The 21,571-nt window shown below is 46.1% G+C and overlaps 2 protein-coding genes across 2 annotated transcripts in view; both read left to right on the forward strand.

Moving 5' to 3' along the window:
* Window positions 1-499: 499 nt before the first annotated feature.
* rp9 (RP9 pre-mRNA splicing factor) lies at window positions 500-6,825 on the forward strand. The gene is made up of 6 exons (XM_062529952.1): window positions 500-765; window positions 993-1,023; window positions 1,213-1,342; window positions 2,963-3,054; window positions 3,533-3,594; window positions 6,429-6,825. Exons 1-6 carry the CDS (start codon window positions 620-622, stop codon window positions 6,688-6,690), a joined length of 723 nt encoding a protein of 240 aa, XP_062385936.1. The 5' UTR covers window positions 500-619; the 3' UTR covers window positions 6,691-6,825.
* A 3,618-nt stretch (window positions 6,826-10,443) lies between these two features.
* The window catches only part of elmo1 (engulfment and cell motility 1 (ced-12 homolog, C. elegans)), a 102,311-nt gene continuing 91,183 nt past the window's right edge, over window positions 10,444-21,571 (forward strand). The window contains exon 1 of the mRNA XM_062530304.1: window positions 10,444-10,578. The gene's annotated coding sequence lies outside the window, so the exon portion shown is untranslated. The remainder of the gene's footprint in view (window positions 10,579-21,571) is intronic.

Genomic DNA, 21,571 nt, shown 5'->3' on the forward strand with positions numbered 1-21,571 from the left:
ACATAGTGTATGTGTGCTCAAACGTCCTGTGGTGTCAGAGAATGGGGACAGGGTCTAGTGGTGTAACCAAGAGAGAGTGAGAGATGAGAGATAGATATCTATATAGGGCGTTTGGATTCAGTCTATTATTTGCACCAACTGTACTGGTTCATGGCACCCCTGAACATATCCCTCTACAAGTCACTTACTAACTGTAAGCAGAGACACTTATGAGGACTTAAAAGGACTTTGCTGTAGCCGTTTGACACTTGGAAGTGTGATCTGCATATTTGACTTAAAAGTCCCTGTATGTTTCTGCCAAATGAGCTGTAGGGCATAGATGGTTGATTGACTGGATGGTTCTACTTAAGTTGAACAAACTGTTAAAAAAGAGGAACAAAATCCCGAGCGTCTTTGCGGATATAGAACTGTGGGATGACGTTTTTAGGTCTATGATTTTTACCCATTGACTACGTACTGACTTTAATTTTGAAGTAACATTTTACCCGGAAGCGATGGATTGTTGCTAGCATTGTGTGTGGTTGTTTGCTAGCTTGGACATTAGAGCAATATGATATTAACCACCGTTATTTGAAGTTGTATATTTAATAGGGCTCGACATATAGATACATTAGCTATAATGTCAGATAGGAAGCGATCTCGAGAGCACGTAGATAGGAGAGAACATAAAAGACACAAGGAATCAAAACACGAGGAGGACAAGATCCGAAAACATGACAAAAAACTTAATCTCGAAGTGCAGAAAATCAAGCATGTGGAGACTTTGTAAGTTGTATTTATTGATATGCGTACATCTTGTAATGAATTATTTATGTTTTTCTTCGCACTCTTGCCATTGTGAAAAAAACATGAACACACATTCGTCTTTTGGCTGTGTCTAGCTAGCTAAACTTCGGTCTGGCATCCAGGCTAGTGTCTAGCTAGTCTAGCTTCACTTGAAGACTAGGCCTAACGTTATGTCTAAGCTAATATGTTGCTTTCCCCTCTTTCAGCTATGAAAATCCACCTCCTGGACTTATAAAGGTTCGTTGAGCTCAAACAAGATAGGCTAGCTAAAGTTATGTGCTGCAGCCTGTGTGGTGTGGTGTCTGTCTCGCACGGTTAACGTCAGTACCATGGCTTCCCCTGGTATCACTGCAGAAGAGTCTAATACGATAGCTCTGTCTGGGAGTGTGGGGTATTCAGTAATACACAGAAGCCCGGCTTTTGCAGGAATATGACGATCGACCAGAGGACTGCATCCCGAATGACCCAGGCAACGAGCAGGCACGGGACTTTCTGGCCAGTGCTCCCACCAAAGGCTTATGGATGCCCCTGGGGAAGGAAGTGAAAGTCATGCAGTGTAAGTGTCACTGGCTCTTGGTTAAACTTGTAAAAAGGGATTCAATAACCAATACAAGCAAGTTACACATGACACTGACAATACAGCAAAGATACCTTTAGCATAACATTTACTTTACTTTAATTACTCACTGCCAACAGCACCAGAAGTCCAGGTTAATATCACTTGTGACTGAGAGCAATGCCTCCATCTCCAAAGGTTGTTGATATTTGATCTTACCAGTCTAATTCACTAGTCTTCCTCCTGAGTTGGTCGGTAAGCTGGAATAGTCTATGTTGTCCAAGGCACTTTGTTTCCCATTAATAGATTCAGGAGTTTTATTTAATTGCACGCTCAGGATAGAGAGCTACTGAAAAGTGTGAACAATTTAGCTGAATGTAACTCAAAGTGCCATGAATTGTAATTAACGATTGTACCTTGGGTTAATCTTAAAAGTCTAACTGAGACTCTCATTTTCCTTCATATATTTTGCTAGTATGAAATGAGTTTTAAATTCAGTCATTATTGTCTTATAATGGTCTAAGTGTTCAGTTCAATTTGTTGAAATGTGCAGGAACCCTGCTTTTAGGTGTCCATTCCTTTCAGTAACCAAAGATTTTATAGCAACATTCCTGACCAGTGTCTTATTTCCCCATTGAGTATTTTTGAGTATTCAAAGCAGTGTAATATTTATTGATCAGTTTCATGGTCTATTTTATCCAGCTCATAACAGTTCATAGTAACAGGAAATAGGCGTAGGTCTACATGCTTGTGAGAATGAATGCGTCAATACCTTAATCAGTCCAGAAGGTGTCACTTGTGTGCATGGTAAAAATGGACAGAGATGGACATGTCAGCCATTCAAGTCCATCTGTAATGAGTGTGGGGTAGTCAGTATACAGATACCATAAGTCCCGTACTCGTATGCTCCACTGAGAACAATGCCATCCATTGTTTGCTCCATGTAGCTTCTGGTCCCACACTATTTTCAATTGTGGGCACGGTAGCATTCAAACATGTTCCACAAGTGTGTGGTTGTTCCTCCTAGGAATGCGCAGGCATGCATTGTCAAGAGCAGAATGAATCCAGATTATTGAAGGGAGGGTTGAGGCTGATGGCGGCTGGGGTAGGGGTGGTGGTGGGTAAAAATATTTAAGCCTAGGCAATGTTTTTCAATGAGTGTGATGTAACAGACAATCAAGGGTCTGTCAACACACCATCCTCATTGACAAACATGGGCTTCACCACATTGACAGTGTGCTCTTTACAGATCCACTGTTGTTCAGTTCTGGGTGTGTTGGCTGAAAATGCTGCGTCATGGTTTTCTGAATTACAAAGTTTGACAGTGAAGCAAGAACTGCTGAATGTGTTATTTTTGTTTTATACCTTAGAATTATATAATCAGGCATTTCCTGACATCTTCCCAAATTGCTTGTTTTGGACAAATTTGCCTTGCTATAATAATTGTTTGTTAGTGGTGAATGAGGGAGTCGGCCAAGTAGTTTATTTTCAAATAATCTTTCCTGAGAGATATATGTCCAGCCATTTGGTTTCATTTTGTCATTGCCTGATTGCCATTTATGGACTTTTCCATGGAGATTCACTGTGTTTGCGTGTTTGTTTTGTTTGTGGCTCATGCAGGTTGGAGGTGCAAACGCTATGGACACAGGACCGGAGACCGCGAGTGTCCATTCTTCATCAAGGGAAATCAGAAACTGGAGCAGTTCAGGGTGGTGCGTGTCCTTGTCAGAGCTCTCTCTAAACATGTCACATTGTGCAAAGCCTGTCGAAAGCCCATATTTGGAAGTTACATAGTCTCTTCAGAGAAGACCTGCTGATGCCCCAGTTACACTTTACCTCTGTTGATGGGTCAAACCTTCTGTACATAGTTGTTTTTATAGCTCAATTGGTGTGGTGCTACATATTTGTTTGTTTTATTTTTTTATTTTAAAATAATTTTTTACAAGATTGATTTACAATATTACTTTTGGGATTAAGGTCAAGGTCATTATTCAAGTTCCAGTGAGCACCAAGTTTTAATAGATGGTAAGCCTTTATCACTGTAATGACATTGTGTGGATAAGTGCCCTGAAATGCTGATGTGATTTGAGTGATTGGCGCTTGATGATGTCTTGTAATCCGTTAATGGATGAGGTGTTGCTGACTTCCCTTGCACTGACTGTGTGTGTGTGTGTGTTTGTGTGTGTGTAGGCCCATGAGGACCCCATGTATGACCTGATCAGGGAGAACAAGCGCAATGAAAAGGAAATGCGGTGAGTTTTCTGCCATGGCTGACCTCGAAGGTGTGGTGTGTAGCACTCACACGCCAAAAGCGTGCCTGCACTAGTCAAGTGAAGGTACCAAGTTAACATCTTCACTTGTTGGCTATGTGACACGATTTCTTGGGAAGGGCCTTGAAGAAAGGGGGGAAAAAAACATTGAAGATAAGAAACTCAAATAGCTGAGCAATAGCAACACACTCTTTTTACTTTTTCTCGTCTGGCATGGAGTCGTTCTTGTTTTGACCCAACCCAACAGCTGTAGCTTCTGCAGCCTTGCAGGTCTCAGCCTGTGTCTGAAAACAGCAGTAAACACGTCATCCACTCTCATTCGATTGATTTCTTCCTCACAACTCATCTGTATTGCAAACAGACAGTAAACCAAAAGCCACTCTCTTATATCCTGAGTAGAGTGTGTCAACTTGGAAGATGCACCACTCTCTCTGCGTTAAGGGGGAAAAAAGCTGAGAAAAAATGACTCGAACCACATTACTTTTAAGAACAGGCCTGTGGGTTATAGAAATTTTATTAAGCTTGACGTGTGGCTTGGTGTAATAGGTTTGGGATTTAATGGAGGTCTTATTAGTGAGATGGAATCACACCAGCTGGAAACTGCAAACCTGCAGCGCCGACTCGGCGAACAACTCATAAAGTGTAGCAGCTAATCGGAAACTATGCTAATCACGAGAACACGAGCTCTGAAGTAAAATGGTGGTTTAGGGTATAAATGCATGCAGTGTGATTACCAAAGTCCCCAGTAAGTAATAACTTTCAGTGATTTGCTCATGCGTCCCTTTTTTTGTGTCATTGTCACTCAGCGGGTGGAACAAGATGGTAATAACATCAGTGTCATGGGTGCAGTACTTAGCGTTTACACTGACAAAATGAATAACTGTAGAGTAAGTCATTTTGAATGCAACTAATAACTGACAAAAAAAATACCTTTCTCTTTTCTGCTGTCAATTTGTGGAATGTGTGGCCTGGATGTGCGGCTGTGGGCTGCACCTTCCCTGTAGTCTCTACAAGTCCCTGATGCAGTGGTATGGGAGGCATGCCTGGGCAAGCTAGGACGAGCTACAGAGCAAAAAAAAAACATGCATATTCATGCAGTGGAACACTCTGCATTTAAGAAAAAAAAAAAAAAAAAAGAGTATGCACTCTGAAGATGCCATATTTTTGGAGCTGACTCGACATCTGAAGAGCGTAAAGTCCACCAAGTGAGACGAGGCGTGAAGCAGTGCGCTTTAATTATCCAGCGCAGGCGAGGGTTAGACCAGGGGAACAAGGGGAACAAATAATTGATGAACTGAAGAGGTTTTAATTGTTTCCTCTGGATCTTAATTGTCAGAGATGATCTCAAATGAAGGTCTCCAAGAATACTGCCGCAGATTAATTTGCCTCGTGTCGACGCAGGCGAGATGTGAAGGAGTGCTGTGCTGAAATTTTCCCTGGCTTTATCTCATTCAGATGTAGTGTTATCAAGGATATCAAGATTCCAATCAACTGAAGTAGCTCAACTTTTCAGAGTGCGTTGTATTCAAAGCAAGAGGAGGAAGGCTCCAGATAAAGCCTTGCATGGTCCATACTTTGGGAATACTAAGACAATTTGATGCAGTGTTTTTTTTTATGGAACTATTATAGTTGCTTCGGGGAGATCTGTAAGTGAAATGCACTAGAAGTGTAATGAAGTTACATAGATCTCTGCGCCTGATATATTTAGTCAATTTGTCTCCATTGTCCCCGTGAGGGCGTGTTTGTTGCATTGCAGAGGCATCTGAAAATGAACAGACATAGCGATGCAAACACGCTCTCTGCTGAAGTGATGTATCTTCAGAGTGAAACTGACATTTTCAGGACTGGGCCCGGTGGAAAGCAAGAAGGCTATTTTACCAAATGGGGAGACGGGTGGGGGGTGTTGAAAGATTAATGAGACTTGCAGGTGTACCGTGGTCGAGAAGTTTTTCAGAGTTGATTTTATTTATTTATTTAACTTTTTTGAAACGGATGAAACGGTGACTGGTTAGGAGTTCCTCTCAGGCCACTGTTGTGCAGGAGCGGGAGCCGACCAGACAAGTGCAGCACCCACAAAAGAATGCCTCTACACCGATAAATACTTCATTGAGGTTTTGGAGCACTCGAGGATGGCTTTTGAAGTTAGTCGGTGGAGTTTTCTGCTGTGTGTCTTGTTTTATTTTGTTTTGTTTTTTCTTATTTACTTATTTGCTTTTTTAGTCTTGTGTGGTGCACATTTTGGATCAAAACAAGGCTAGTGAAGTGGTTGTTTAATGAGAGGTAATGGGCCAGTGAATTGTCAGTGTTCATTAAAACTGTTTATACATCTCTTTTATTTTCGGGGGGATGGGGAGATCTATTATTCAGTGAGGCAGTGTTTCATGTGTTTCGAAAGAGCACATTCATTCATTTTTTTTGTTTTTGTTTTTTTTTTTGGAAATGTTTGATCTCCAATATGGAGATCAAGGGATTCTTTTTTCTGGCTGTGTTTAAGCTTCTAAAGTGATTCTCCAATTCACTCATGAGTTGAGGAGTTTATCATCTTCCTGTGTGAAAGTACAACTGTTATCATAGTCACACATAGCCAACTCACACACATTAACTTAAAAAACACACACACACACACACACACACACACACACACACACACACACACACACACACACACACACACACAGAGTAAACATCCTCGCAACACTCAGTTTGCGATGTAATTCACAATCAAATCAACAGACCACTGTCAGTTATCAGTACACACACACACACACATATACACACACAAATTATTGATCTTCTTTGGTCTCTCCTCCCTGCAGCATTCAGCAACTCCAGCAGCTGTTACAGGACACCACGTCTGATGAGGACGACGGCTCTGACTCCAGCTCCTCCTCCTCCTCTTCCTCCTCCTCCTCCTCCTCCTCCTCCTCCTCCGGCCATGGTCACAAACACAAGAAGAAGAGAGCCAAGGAGAAGAAGAAGAGAGAGAAGAAGAAGGCCAAGGAGAAGAAGAAGAAGAGGAAGAAAAGCACACACAGGCACAAGTCGAGGACGAGGAGCAAGGGCTCTGAGTCAGACTGACTTGGTTGTGTTAAAGTGGGGGCTGAATCTGAATGAGGCCCAGGGGTGGGTGGAGAGACAGAGAGAGGGAGGAATGGATGGATGGAGGATCGGTGAAGATGGAGAATAGATGGTGGGTGGGTGGGCGGAGAGGAGAGGAGATGCAAGGATTGTTGTGGAGGGGATGAGTAGGGGTGGGTGGGTGACTGGGGGAAGGATTTGGGGGGAGTGGGGGGGGGACAGGGCAGCTGCACAGGAGCTGACCTTCTGACTCCTCCACCCCCAACCCCCTCCCAACCACCACCACCACCCTGCCACCCTTGGCCCCTCGGGCTCTCCCCCCCCCCTTTCCCACCCCCAGGAGCTGTTGAATAATGCATGGATTTGCCTCTGCTTTCTCCAGCATGGGTGGTGATGAGCTTGTTAGGCATCTGCACTGGACACAGCACGCACAAGTGACCGTGCTGTATGGCAATAAAACCGCATGGTGTGACCCCCAGCTGAACGGACGAAGGAGTGGGTGAAAGATGGTGTCTGAGAGCTACATATCAGGCGCGGGACGTGTGTATTTTTCTATCAGAGGAGACTGTGATGGATGATGTGATGTATTCGATTACTGTACTGCAGTATGTTTCGCGTATTCTCCATATTTCTTTGCATGTTCTGCGTTTACCCTTTTGCTGTTTTTTTCCCCCCCATGTAAGATTGGTTATGTGAAAGGCCACTGATTACTATGAAGCAGGCTGATTGACTGATTGACTGACTAAAATAAATATGAAATGCCACCCTTGGTGTGTTTCGGTTTGTGAATGACCCCACAGAGCTTGCAGCAGCTTGCCCAGTGTTGTTCTCCATGACAACGAATGAACAGTATCAGAGCTGTGCATATGTTTGTCTATTTATTTATCTTACATTTTATTTTCTGAGATTTGGTGTGCTCTGAAACTAATTATCGTGTCACCCTATTGTACCAGCACACTGTTCCATATCTGCAGGGTAATGGATTTGTAGGTCAGGAGTGTCCAGGGTGATAAATTGCCAGGTAGGCTGCTATTTTTAAAACTTGGCCAACATGATTTAAACTGAGGTGTGATTGCTCATCTGCTCAGGCTCCTAGATAATGGGGCCTCTGTGGGCATTATCTCCTGCATCTGTTGATGCAACAATTCCGGCTCTGTTTCTGTCCTGAGACACACTCACACACACACACACACACACACAAACATGTTAAACCCTCACCACACACTCGTAAATCCCCAAACAATGTAGTCCTTCAGTGAGCTAAAACTAACACACAACCCAGGAACACAGTGATGAATAAACAAACAAAGACACATGTCCACAACCAACCAATACCCTGGCTCCACACACACACACACACACACTCACTCACTCACTCACTCATTCGTCTCCCTTTCTCTCCACCCAATTACCACTACGAGGAGGTGACGCGCATTAGCACATGTGGCGAGGAGGAAGAGTCGGCTCCTTCCTCCTTTGAGCTCTTAATTCCTCTCTCTCTCTCTCTTAAAAAAAAAAAAAACAGGAATCCCTCTGAGGGTCCCGGGGAAGACGCGTGGCCCTGCGCTGCGCCACATCAAACACTCCCTCCGCGCTCCGCTCCTCTCCTCTCTAATAAGACAGCCGCTTGGGGCCCGGCCCTTCGCCGAAAGAGCCGCGTCTGGGGCCAGCGCCTTGGCCACACCAGCCCTCCTAGTCTGCCATTAGGAGCCCAAAACTGTCCCTCAAGGAGCGACACACCCATACATTTTTTATATAAATGTGGGTTTGGGGATTGTGTGCTGTGTTGGTTTTCTGAAGGGGAAAAACACACACACACACACACACACACACGCACACACACACACACACACACACAAGCGGTGGTCTGCCTGCGGAGACGCAGAGGAGATAACGCCGTCTCCTTAGTAACAGCGGGGTCTGTCTGATCACCTCTCCCTCCCGGCTGCTTATCCTGCTTTCCATAGCAACTCTCCGTTTCCGTGGCGCCCCTGCTCAGGGCGTGAGATAAATCAGCACTATTGAAACCGTGTGTGTGTGTGTGTGTGTGTGTGTGTGTGTGTGTGTGTGTGTGTGTGTGTCTCTCACTCTCTCTCTCTCTCTCTCTCTCTCTCTCTCTCTCTCTCTCTCTCTCTGTGTGTGTGTGTGTGTGTGTGTGTGTGTGTGTGTGTTTCATGTTGTCTTTTATCTGGCCAGCGGCATCAGCCTCACAGATGCACCTCTCCCAGGGAGAGTCTCACAGGGAGCTTAACTGTAGCAGGGCCCCAAGAAAATGCTAACTTATACATTGTGTTATTTATTTATTTGAAGATACTTTCATGGTGCATTCTTCCCCGGCGGGCATCTGAAATCTTAAAGTGTTTCAGGATGTTTCGCTGTTTTGTAATTCATCACATCTTGCGGCTTAAAGAGAATTAAGTATTACGACAGTTTTTTAAATAACATTATGCCTCCTAATGTCATATAATGTACTATACTGTGTAGAAGTTGTTTTAGATAAACATTGAAGTATTAAAAGAGTTGCATTTTTATAAGAGTTAAGAATAGTAATTTTATATATATTAAAAAAAAAACAATTCCTTCAGTGTTTTAACTGAGTAAGCACTCCCTGAGGTATGCTTGTGTATCCATTCTTGACTGTCAGAAGAGCAACTTCAGCTTTATAGAAGACCTCATCCCCAGGCATAACATGGCATGGAGGTGTGTGAACTGCAGTTCAGCTTTAAGTCCGAATGCAAGCATGGCAAGTGTGTTGGAGACACCAAGAGGAGGCGGCAGGCCCGTGATTCAGCTCAAGCAGATGATTCTTATTCTGGATGTTGATGGAGGGCTTGCAGTACGGATAAGAATGCTACATCCATCTGTATGGTTAGTTTATCACAATTCCCAAGGGTGTGAGTACAACAGTCTTGCAAAGATGACATTTTTATGTAACATTCAGAAATAAGCTTTAAAACTGCTCAAGGATTATATAATCTTGTGAGCCACATGGTAACGCTTAAGTAAATTTAAGAGATTCTTCAAGGGCTTTCAAAAGAGATTAAACTTTTGCCTAGGACCAGCCCCTCAGCTAAATATGAATACATATTTGACATTGACATGTAGTTGCATTTCAACGTACATGCGCAGTGTGATTGGCAAAAATGTTAGGAGAAAAAGAGGACAGATTGTTGCTAAGGATGTCAGGTGATGTCTCATGCTTGACCAAAACATGTCAGGAACACATCTAAGGTCCAACGAAGGTGATGCTATAGGCCGATATCATTGTTCCTTTCTTGTTCTAGGCCTAGATAAATAATAATAATAATAATAATAATAAAATCTTCATTATTAAACTAAATACCACTGTTAATCTGTCAAAACTTGATCCGTGTAACTGTCGTTTTAAAAGAGGCAATATGCGAAGCATTTAGTCAGTCCATAGCCAATTCTAAACAGTACTCTAAATATAATTAGGCTACAAGTAATTCATTATTAACAAGTCATTGTTCAGGTAATTTCCACCCACTGAAATAAATATAGCATTTTAGCTGTCTCAACTTGAACTACATCTAAGAACGAGGCTTCATGAACACTTATCCATCTGCGTATTTTACGCTCTCTTTAAAAATATGTATTTTCAATGCTTTTTACCAGTGAATGAAAGTGTAGGAGGGGATACTTATCTATTCAATTGTCAGGATTTGTTGTGTCGTAATTGGTCAATGTCCCTCACATCGCTGGCAGGGGGAGAAGAGCCAACCAGCAGACGAAGGAGGAAAGAGGAAGTAGAAACATCAGCACTAACGCGGAGGAGAGCGAGTAAATGAGCTACCGAGAGAGAACGACTGCTACAAAGTCAGAACATCAGCACTTTATTGCGGTGGAAAAGTCGCCTTACCTCGTCAGGTTAGTAAACGTCGGTGCACGCACTTTGCATGAACCCACGCATATGGTTTGTCGTTTGAATACATCGTAGTTTCCGCCTTGAGGTGAAGATGAGGGTACGGGGGAAATGGGAAGACTCAACATTTGACCCGAAACCTTTTGCAACAGTAGCGGGTGGAACTGTCAGCACGACAGCTTGTTGTCGGATTAATTTAGGTTGACTTTCAGATTTAGACGTCTTGATTGCTCTTTCAGTGTGACATTCTGATTGGTGCTGGTCGTTCTATAGAGAAATCACAGTGATTCATAACTTTAGCGGAGAATCTACGGGGCATTTAACGTTATTTGCCATGGAGCAAAGCAAACCGCGTTTTTGATCAGCGTCAATTTTACAATATATGTTCTTCGTAAATTTTCTGCTATTTGGGCCTTTTGCCTTGCATAGGAACAAAAGTTGTATTGTAGAATGCACGATGAGTGTTCCTCGTTGTTTGTTTTTGGGGCTTGATTGCTGTGAGATTGTTTTGAATTTGGATATCGAGCTTTCCGAGGCGACTGAACTACACCTTCGTCTTTTTGAACGAGCCAAATTCTGATTATGAGATTTGGAGATAATGATATCTTCTCTCACTGTGCCTGGCCCTTTCCTGTTTTCCCCTTCCGTGGACTGTGTCTCACTGAAGTGTAAAGTTTAGTTATCAGCGCTGGGCTGGGGGGCAAGCCATGGGTTTTTCCCCATTTTCTACTGCACGTGGTTTTACGCACGCCCGAGGCTACATTATAACGCATTTGCGTTATGACCCAAGTCCTCCGTAATATAATTAGTTGAGTGGGCATTGTGTTCTGATGAAGACTGACTGGACTGTGTCGAACAGACATGTCTATTTTCGGAATTTGCCATGAATTTACTTCAAGTCTATTGACTGCGCCTCAGTTGTGTGTCACTTTTAATGACATTATCACATGACAAGCTTAAGGCGTAGACTCCTCCTCAGACAAAAATTGGCACGAACAGTAGGCCTATCCAGCCCCCAAGTTCATCTGTCAGTTGAATCACCAATGTAGCCGGCGGATATGATGACCTCATGGCGGCGTGTGTAGACTGCTCTTGTGTTCACGCACTATAAACAGTCGGGTTGCCCACTAGAGCAATGCGTTTGTTATTGGTTAATTGTGCATACTCCAGAAATGGCCTGGAAGTGAGTTAATTCATGTCTGTTATAGGTCGCTGACCCGTTTTCATATGTTCATAAGCACACTCATTTAAACAAGTGGAGAATCTCAGACCAGCTTGTCTGGACGCGTATCAAATGAATGTTGGTGTGTGGCCTATTGCATTGCAACGCAAAAGTAGGTAACTGAAGATCCGTTTTCGTTGAGAAATATGGGAAGTGACGAGCATAGTTCCCTGACAGAGTTGGCGTGTGCATAAACCACATTAGCAGAAGCAGCTCATTCAAATTCATCACACGTGCTTGTGTGTGTTTTCTCCGGCAGTTTCTCAGCCTCTCGCCTCCGAGTGCAACCTTGCCAATTTACGAGCTGTGCTCCGCCTGCCGTGATCTCTCTCTCTCTCTCGATCTCTCTCTTTCTCTCTCGCCCTCTCTCTCTCCCCCCTCATTGGCTGTGGTGTGCGTCTCCGCTCTGTCTTTTCCCGCATTTCACTTTATTCTCCCTGGGATTTTGGGGAGGTTATGTAAATTGCTATCCCTGCTGATGTATGCGTCCTTAGCTCCTTCTTTATGTGCTCATCACAGGGAGATTTTGATCTGCAGAGATAGAAGCTCTCCTGGCCTCCTGGAACCAGGGTTTTATGGGGGGGCTTATACTCCCTTGAACTTGTTTTTGGCTGAGTGTCACTGACAAGGAATGGTCCCTGTGGAGTGTTTCATAACCCCTGTCACTTTGCTATGAGTTTATGAATGCAAAGTTCCGTTTCTGGATCTCAAGGTGGAATGAATTTTTCTTCCCGGGAGAGGGTTTTTCAGTGCTCGTATTTGCCCTCAGTGTTACCTCCTTGGTTAAACATTTTGAGCTGGAAAGTCTTGAAACAACCCCTTGAAGCGAATTGGCAATCGGAACGAGGCTCTTAGAACCACAAATGCCATCTGGTACTGTTTTGTCTGCCCTGTAGCCACACAAGCTTAAAATATCAATAAGGCGTATTGATTTATCACAGTCAGGGTGCACCACCTCACCTGTCCCTCTGTCCTCAGTTTGCCCCTAGATCGTGTGTCTCTTTTAAGAGATCTGTTGGCGAGGGGACGAGTTCTCTGGCTGGTCGTCGTTCATTCACTCGGACTCTGCAAGAGAGGTTTTTAAGGTGCGTTTTCAGGCCCGCTCGGCTTCGGAGCTAATTTTGGGCCGCACCTGCGCGTTCACCAGCAGCCCACTGATGCGCTCGTGGGATGTTTAAAAATATATGCCTGAGGGTTAGGAGCCTCTCGTGTGGGAGGACTCTCGTGTGGTGAAGCTCTCGTTGGGCCTTCGCCGGTGTTGGAGGAGCTGCTGGGCCAGCGGTGGTGATTTAGGAGTGGGACGTCCTGCCTCGGTCACCAGGGACCTGGCCTCGTGTCGTCCATGTGGTCGGCGCCCCCCCCCCCCCCCACACACACACACAGCTGTGCGCTTGAGGGTGCTCCAGATGTGTGTGTGTGTGTTTGTGTGTGAGAGAGTGTGCAGTCCAGCTGTGTACAGCTTGTTCTTGTGTGTGTGTGTGTGTGTGTGTGTTTATGTGTGGATACAGAGTCCTCTAGGATGCCTGCTACTGTTCAAGCTGCTGCCTGCCGAGGGTCGGTCTCGGTCTCGGTCGCTCCTCTGACCATGAGCTGTGAAAAGCTACAGCCAGCAGAACATCATCCATCATCACCTCTCCTCTCACAAGGCCGATAGCAGAAGATTACGGGGCAGGACTGGTCAGTGCTGGTCAGTACAGTGTCTTAACTTTGTGATGGATCTATGGGTCTATGGGTGATTCACAGCCCGGATAAGTGACCTGGAGTCGCACTCTTGTTACTGGTCAGGAAGGGATCTATGGCTATCACTATCTGACCAGTCACCTGGTAATGCCAGATCAGTGCCAGGCTCAGCAGCGGTCAGATAACAGGGTGATCGCTTGACTAAGGGTGGATTAGGAGGAGCAAAGTGGCGCGCGCCCGAGCCGAGGATCGCGGATCACTTTTATGATGTTTGACTCTTAAGCACGGACGGGCATTTTAAAGCCAGCCATGATCCCGATGGCTTTCCCAGGATCAGGATGACTCCTTAATCCTCCCGGATGAAGGCGACTCGCATTAGGGAGCAAGCCATTGGATAGGGTCTTGGGAAGATGCGCAAGCTTTTGGCCTGATCTGACCGCCTCTTCCCTACTGTCTGCCTCCTCTACCCCCCCCACCCAACCACCCCGCCCCCCCCCCCCCCCACACACACACACACACGCACGCTCACGCTTGGCTCCTGGCAGTATAGTGAAGCCTAGCTACACACATGTGTGTGCACAGACACACACACCCACACACACACACACACACAGAGCGAGAGTATGAGTCAGCCAGAGATTGGGACAGAGTTGCCCCCCCCCCCCCCCCCCTCCCCACCCTGCCCCCTCTGATACGGTGCAGCAGGGCCCATCAAACAGCTCCCCTGATGAGAATGGACAGCCCATATGGGTGAGTGGGGAGTTGAACTGGAAGAAAAACTCTACTTTGCACTGGACGCTAGCTCATTGTTTTTTCTCTCTTTTTTTTTTGCTGCTGCTGTTTCAATGAAGCTCGCCCTCGCTCTCTCTCTCTCTCTCTCTCTCTCTCTCTCTCTCTCTCTCTCTCTCTTTCTCTCTTTCTCTCTCTGTCTCTCGTTTCTCCTTGCTTTCTTGGAAGATCTGGTGTAACGGAGGTAGTAATTTAAGAATAACCAGTTCTTGTCTTCTGGCCGAGCTCCTTTTGTTAAGTCCATAATTGTCCAGACCCAGACCAGAGTGCGGGTCTAGGAGACGCCCAGTGTCCCCACAGTGTTGTTGTTTTTTTTTACTTGTGCACTCTGGTGTGCGGCCTTCATTATGTGTTCGTTACAAAAGCCGCTGCCCACAAAGTGAGTGACAATTTGCCTTTAAACTCGAAACAGAACTGACTTGATCTGTTACCGAGTGTTGATTGTTTATGTTTGTGGACATAGCTGTGTGTGTGTGTGTGTGTGTAGGGTGTATATGTGTGTGTGTTTTTTAATCTTGTTTTAAAGCACGTTATCTCTCTGCAGTCTCTCTCAATTGGATCAGCCGTCCCATGTGTCAGAGCAGGAAAGATGGCGAGAGAGATGTATGTATTTGTCTGACTCTGTGTGTTTGGTTTGTGTTGATGTCATTGCTGACTGACCTTGAATCTGAATCTCACAGGGAGTGAGTGAGTGTTTGTGTGTGTGTGTGTGTGAGAGAGAGAGAGAGCGAGAGGGCGAGAGAGAGAGAGAGAGAGAAAGGGAGAGAGAGAGATAGATAGAGGACTGTGGGGCTCTTGGTCAGCTGATACTATGGCATGCCTTGCTCGTCATCACTTCGTTATCATCACCATGCTGATTGTGTGTGTGTGTCTCTCTCTCTCTCTCTCTCTCTCTCTCTCTCTCTCTCGCCTCTTTCTGAATGCATCCAGATTAACGGACCTTTTTACTTTCTCATCACTTTTTTTCCCCCCTCCTTTTTAAATGCATGCAGGGAGGGATTTAACATCTGGACCATTAGACGCCCTCAGTAAAAAGTGCAGATTACGTTTCAAACTCATCAATTTGTCGCTCCGCAAAAAGCAAGCAAGCAGCAGCAGCAGCAGCAACAACAGGAGCAGGAACAGGAGAGTAGGAGGAGGAGGAGGAGGAGGAGGAAGAGGAGGAGGCTGTTCCCCGACCCAGGATATCGCCTCCTGTGGGACAAATGATACCTTGAGCTATAGATGTTTTCAAAAAGTCTTTGATATCGGGTAGCGTTTCAAAGCGACACCAGAGGGGGTGCGGTTCAGTTTCGCCCTTGTTTCACAAAGGTGAAAGGATTTAAGTCACTGTGTGTGTGTGTGTGTGTGTGTGTGTGTGTGTGTGTGTGTGTGTGTGTGTGTGTGTGTGTGTGTGTGTGTGTGTGTGTCTGTGTGTGTGTGTCTGTGTGTGTGTGTTCGTTCCCTCATAGTAAGTAGGTAATAACACAGGCTTGATCTCTCTCTGACCTATATGGTACCCCTTAATGCATTTGTTGTCACATCACACTTGGCCATATCTCTCCCAGCCAGCAGGATTACCATATCTGTGTCCTCTGCAGTGTGCCGTTTAAGGTCTATTTTTTCCCCCTACCCATAATCCCCTGCTGATGGAGGAAGCTTCTGTGAAAGTTGCCATGTACCTGTCAGACATTTCCTCACCTGGGGATTGGAACGGTGTCTGTTGTTCCAAGAACACTGGGACTCGTCATGTGTCTTGGCTAAGAGTGTATTGTGGAGGAGTGTGCCAGGTGTTCTGGGGACACACCAGTGTACTGGGAGCCCTCAGCAGCCTCCAGGAGTGTGTGTGTGTGTGTGTGTGTGTGTGTGTGTGTGTGTGTGTGTGTGTGTGTGTGTGTGTGTGTGTGTGTGTGTGTGTGTGTGTGTGTGTGTGTGTGTGTGTGTGTGTGTGTGTGTGTGTGTGTGTGTGTGTGTGTGTGTGTGTGTGTGTGTGTGTGTGTGTGTGTGTGTGGGGGGGGGGGGGGAGCCGGGCGTTCACTGACTGCTGGCTGCTCTGACAAATCTCCTCTCGTTTGTGGAGAAATGAGGGCAAGTCCGGTGGGATCCTGTTTGACAAGTGTTGCCTCTTCTCCAAGGTGGTGGTGGTGGAGCATGAGGTGGATAAGTTGGTGTTGTGTGTGGGGTTGATAAGGTTCTGGTGTGGAATGTTGAAATGTGTCACACCAACAATGCAACACCTTGTGTTTGCTGGCTACCTACCTACGCATGTGTTCTTTCCCTTTTCCCCCTGCGCTCAACCTCAGTGCTCCAGAGTTCTTGGAAGCGCTGTGCTGAGATCAGAACGAGGTGGGACTGGAGGTCTGGACGTCTGGACGTCTGGAGGGAGGGAGGGAGGGAGGGATGGGTCTGGACGTCTGCAGGGAGGGAGGGAGGGATGGGATGGGACGGGCGAACATCTGTGGAAGCTGGCTGCTCGTCTCTTGTCTGTGGCTCTCATAAACCCAGAGATAAATGGAGGCCTGGTGCAGCCAGCTGTGAAGAGTTTGTGTTATTTCTTTTTTCTTTTTTTTTCCATTTTTTCTTTTTCAAGGTGCTATTGTTGGAATGCTCTCTCTGTGGCTCAGTTCCAGACATGGTTGACCAGGGGCTACTGCTCCAGTTGGAATGCATCGTACTTTTTTTGAAGTAAAAAAAAGCTTAAGGTTAGCTTTTTTTTCTTTTTACATTTTTGCCAAACTGCCTTCTGTTTGAGGAGATGGTTGCTGTCCTTGTCCTTTTTAACCCTGCCGGCAAATTCTCTCTGTGTGTCTTTGAATTCTTCTCCTTGCTCTCTCTGTCCCTTTGCCTCTCTGTCATATTTCTCTCTCTCTCTGTCTCTTTCTCTCTCTCTTTCTCTCTCTCTCTCTCTCTCTCTCTCTCTCTCTCTCTCTCTCTCTCTCTCCCTCCGTCCGGCTGTCGGTGCGTGATTCAGGCCACCTGCTGCCATCTCCCGTCATGCAGTCTGGCCCTCCCAGCGCCACGTTTCCAAACAAACAGTGACACTGTTCTGCGTGTGCCAGGACGAGCTACGGCCGAGCTCAGCATCAGTGAGAGGGGAAGAGGAGGAGGAGGGGAGGGTGGACTTGTATGGCCCCTCAGGGCTTGTGTGTGTGTGTGTGTGTGGTGTGTGTGTGTGTGTGTGTGTGAGTGTTGGGTGTGTTGTCTGTATTTTGTTTGTGTGGTTGTGTGTGTTGTCTGTTGTCTGTGTTTTGTGTGTGTGGGGGGGGGTTGTGTGTGTGTGGTTTTGTGTCTGTGTCTGTGTCTGTGTCTCTGTGTGTGTGTGTGTGTGTGTGTGTGTGTATATGTTATCCATGCTGCCTTCCTCCTTGTCGCTACAGCTCCAGTTAAAGCTAACTGCTCTGTCTGACAGCTTAGCGGAGTGTGTGTGCGTGTCGTCCCCCCCCCCCCCGGCAGGGGTTATCTGTGAGCTGCCCTGCTGGTCTGAGCGCATTTCACAGCCCAAGACCAAAGCAGTAAAACCACACAGGGGTGGAATGCAGAGAGGTGTGTGTGTGTGTGTGTGTGTGTGTGTGTGTGTGTGTGTGTGTGTGTGTGTATATAGAGGAAAGAAGAGGGAACGGGGGAGGGCTTCTGTTGTGTTGTTGAAAACAGAAACTGCTGTCTTCCGAACACAGGAAGTGCAGCGCGAGCGCACACGTCAGGTGAAGCTCCCTGCGCTTCCTGCCTGCTCTTGTCAAGCGAGCGCCTCCGTCTTCGCTCTCATTTCCTCATCAAGCGGATGCCGCTGGGTGTGGTCCCCATGGCGACCGAGCGCCACGGAACTTCCTGCCTAGGGCTGATCTCAAGGAAGACGAACTAGCGAACGAGAGAGAACGAGAGTCTGGAGGCATTTAGTAGTGGTGGTGGTGACGGTGGTGGGTTTTTTAATGGGGGGGGTTTCATGTCATGTTGAGTTCAAGCGCGTCATCTCTCTTTCTCTTGTCTGTTTTGCGCCGGCCTTCCGGAAGAAACGGAAACTTAATTCGATCACCCGCCTAATGGCATAATCCGCCTCCTGTATGAAGCGCGGCAGAGCAGCCCCAGAGATGGACCGGACTGGACTAGACGTTCCGCCCTCCTGCAGCTCATGCCACTCCCCTCGCTCCCTCACCCGACCCCTGGGCACTGCCCCACAAAACGGAGCCACATTTAACCCATCAAAGAGCGCAAAGCGGTTCAGGCTTTTTTTTTTTTTTTTTTACTGTGCCAGTGCCTGTGCCCTTGTCCCATAAATAGGTTTGTTCTCTCTCTCTCTCTCTCTCTCTCTCTCTCTCTCTCTCTCTCTCTCTCTCTCTGTCTCTCCCGGATCGAAATGCCCCAGCCACAAATGTAGGGCATATGTCGCTGGGCGGTTTTGCTCTTTACTACAGGGCAGAGTCACAGCCCCAAGCTAACCTCAATGAATGGGTTTCGACTGAAGCAGAGAGCTGAAAACACACACACACACACACACTCACTCTCTCTGTTTCTCTCTCTCTCTCTCTGACACTAACACACACATGTGCACACACACTTACTCTCTTGCTATCTCTCTCTCTGTTTCTCTCTCTCTCCTCTCTGACACTAACACACACATGAACACACACACACACACTCCTCCTCTCTCCCTCTTGATGCCCCTTTCTTGTCTATTTCTATGCATGCACTCTATCTGACTCTACTCTGGCAATTCAAAACCTTAAGCCTACACCATTTCCCCCACATATCTAGAGAGTGCTTAGAAATATATAAATAAAAAAGGTATCCAACAGAGAATGTCTTTGGGAGTCAAGTGAACGGTTGAGAACCTCTGTACTCAATATCTCTGAATCATAGAACAGTCAGGTAGGTCCTTGTTATTATTCCAGAGTCCTCGGTTTCTTTTCCGTGCCACACACAGTGTGTCCCCGGCATGGGCTCTGGTTGGATGGAGGCCCAAAGACCGGCATTGTCTAGTTTTCACACCCACCTCAGATGGCAGAGGCTGTCCCTTTACACCCAGCACTCTGCCTTTTGGTGTGGGGGCGAGCCTGGGACCCTGGGAGAGGGGAGGGGGCGGGGGGATGAAGGGGTAGAAGAGCAGAGAGGGTGGCTACAGAAAGCTAGGCTGCTGGAACACGCCCAAGATGGAGGGTGAGGGGTGTGAAGTGTCTGACACAGCTGGGCACTAGCAAGGGGGCATGGGACATCTGGTGTGTGTGTGTGTGTGTGTGTGTGTGTGTGTGTGTGTCTGCGTGTGTGTTTGAGAGAGAGAGAGAGAGAGAGAGAGTGACTGTGTGTCAGAGCGAGAGAGTGAGACAGAGAGTGAGAGAAAGAGAAAAAAAAGAGTGTTTCTATTGTTCCCTGTTCTCGTGCCAGTCACACCTTGGAGCTTTGTGCACCACGGGCCCCAGACAGAATATTGCACACCTCAGATCTAATGCGCCTTAAGTCTTCATTACCTCGCTTGGATGATTTTAATCAAACGGGGACCAAGTGATGGGTTAAGCTCAGAGTGCAGTAGATGTCTGAAGGGCAGGACATGGTGGTCAGTTTGGTGGTGGACATGGTGGATTTTTTTTTATTATTAACATTTTTATAAATAGGATTCAAAGCTTACCTGAGGATTATAGGCTGTAGGATATATAATAAGTTAGGCAGGCTAGAGTACATTCTGATTATGACTGTGTCAATCAGCGAGTATTTCATTCAACACGTAATTGCTCACAATGTTAAAAATATAGTGGAAATATTGCAATAAGACTTGTGCGGACTCCAGTGTGGAGAAGTGGAGCTATCCCAAATGATACCCGACTCTCGGTCAATTCTGGCTTTGATTTGGCTCAGATTTGGCCCTGATCTGGTTTTTGAACTGCCTGTACTGTGTTGATTGAATCCCTCTGTGAGCTTCCCCATTGCGAGCTCCTCCTTTCGTGAACGTAGCCATGTGTCCGGCAGAAGCCGTCAGATGTGCTTTGAGGTGGCGATTGAACTGTGGTATTGTTGCCGGACCTTTCCGTCGTTAAAACCCGACTCGTGGCTCCCAGCGTGTTTATTTTCGTTTCACTCTCGAGAATGTTTTCCACTCTCTGTGGCTAGAAGGGGGAGGTGGGGGAGTCGAGAGGAGAGTGAACGAGAGGTTCTGAGGCTACTGTAGAAATATGACAGAATTTATGGTCGGTCATCTGATAAACGGTTGTGCTTATCCTCTCGGGTCTCGGACGGAATACAGATTGCCGATTTTATAGAATAAGATGGAAAGAAAATGGTTTCTTTTTTAAAAAACAGAGTTTTACTCGCATTCACAGTCTGAGAATTTTGTAGCGTTTTTTTTTTTTGCTTCAAATAGGACATGTATAAATAGCAGCAAATCAATCACAGAATGTTCCAGACCTCTTTTCAGGTTTCAATCTAGGGTAGCATAAAACCACCAGGGATCCCAAGACAGATTTTTTTTTCTTTTGCCGTATTCGCAACTCCGACACAGAGAATGGCCCTTCTTGTAAATCTCTCTAACAATGTTCGTCAGTTATTGTGACAGTTATTCTCCAAATCTGTTCAGCCAGCCCTGGTCCTTATCAGAGCCAGACAAGACAACTTCTCGTTTGAAGTCGGGGAGACATTTTTTACGTCCTTGTTTGTGTTAAGCCACTCTTGATGGAGTTACTTGCGAGGCGCTGTCTATCCCTTTTTTTAGAAAGCCTATACTGTGAGTGCCTGAGATACAGAGCTGGTGGATGTCCAAAATGAATGTCTCCTACCACGCTGCTCTGTAAACTGTGCTGCCCTTTGGTTGTGAGGAGCAGCAGTGGGTGGGTGGGTGGACGGACAGTGAGGAGCCAGTAATGGCTGCATTTGTAAAGAACTTTAATGAGTCTTTTTCCTTTTTTTGTCTGTATGGACCACATCTTATTACTGTGTGTGTGTGTGTGTGTGTCTGTGTGTCTGTGTGTCTGTGTGTCTGTGTGTGTGCGCCTATATCTGTGTATGTGTGTGCGCCTATATCTGTGTATGTATGTGTGTGTGTGTGTGTCTGATTTAAACACCAACATCAAAACATAGGAATACTACAACCTTTGCTTTCTCTACCCTGCTTATTGCTCTGCTCTCTGTATCCCTCCAAAGCTATCTTCCTGCAAAGATAGACAAATGAATGAGAAGGAAATTAGCTACCATTCAAACCTGTATGTCTGTGTGTGTGTGTGTCTGTCTGTGTCTCCGTATGTGTGTATGTGTGTGTGTGTGTGGCAGAGTGTGTCTGTGTCTGTGTGATGCATTGACTGTTGCGACTCAAGCGTAACAGCTTTCTCCTGTTATCATCTTTCAGTTTG

This window comes from Sardina pilchardus, chromosome 24, assembly GCF_963854185.1.
Source record: "Sardina pilchardus chromosome 24, fSarPil1.1, whole genome shotgun sequence".
Taxonomy (NCBI): domain Eukaryota; kingdom Metazoa; phylum Chordata; class Actinopteri; order Clupeiformes; family Clupeidae; genus Sardina; species Sardina pilchardus.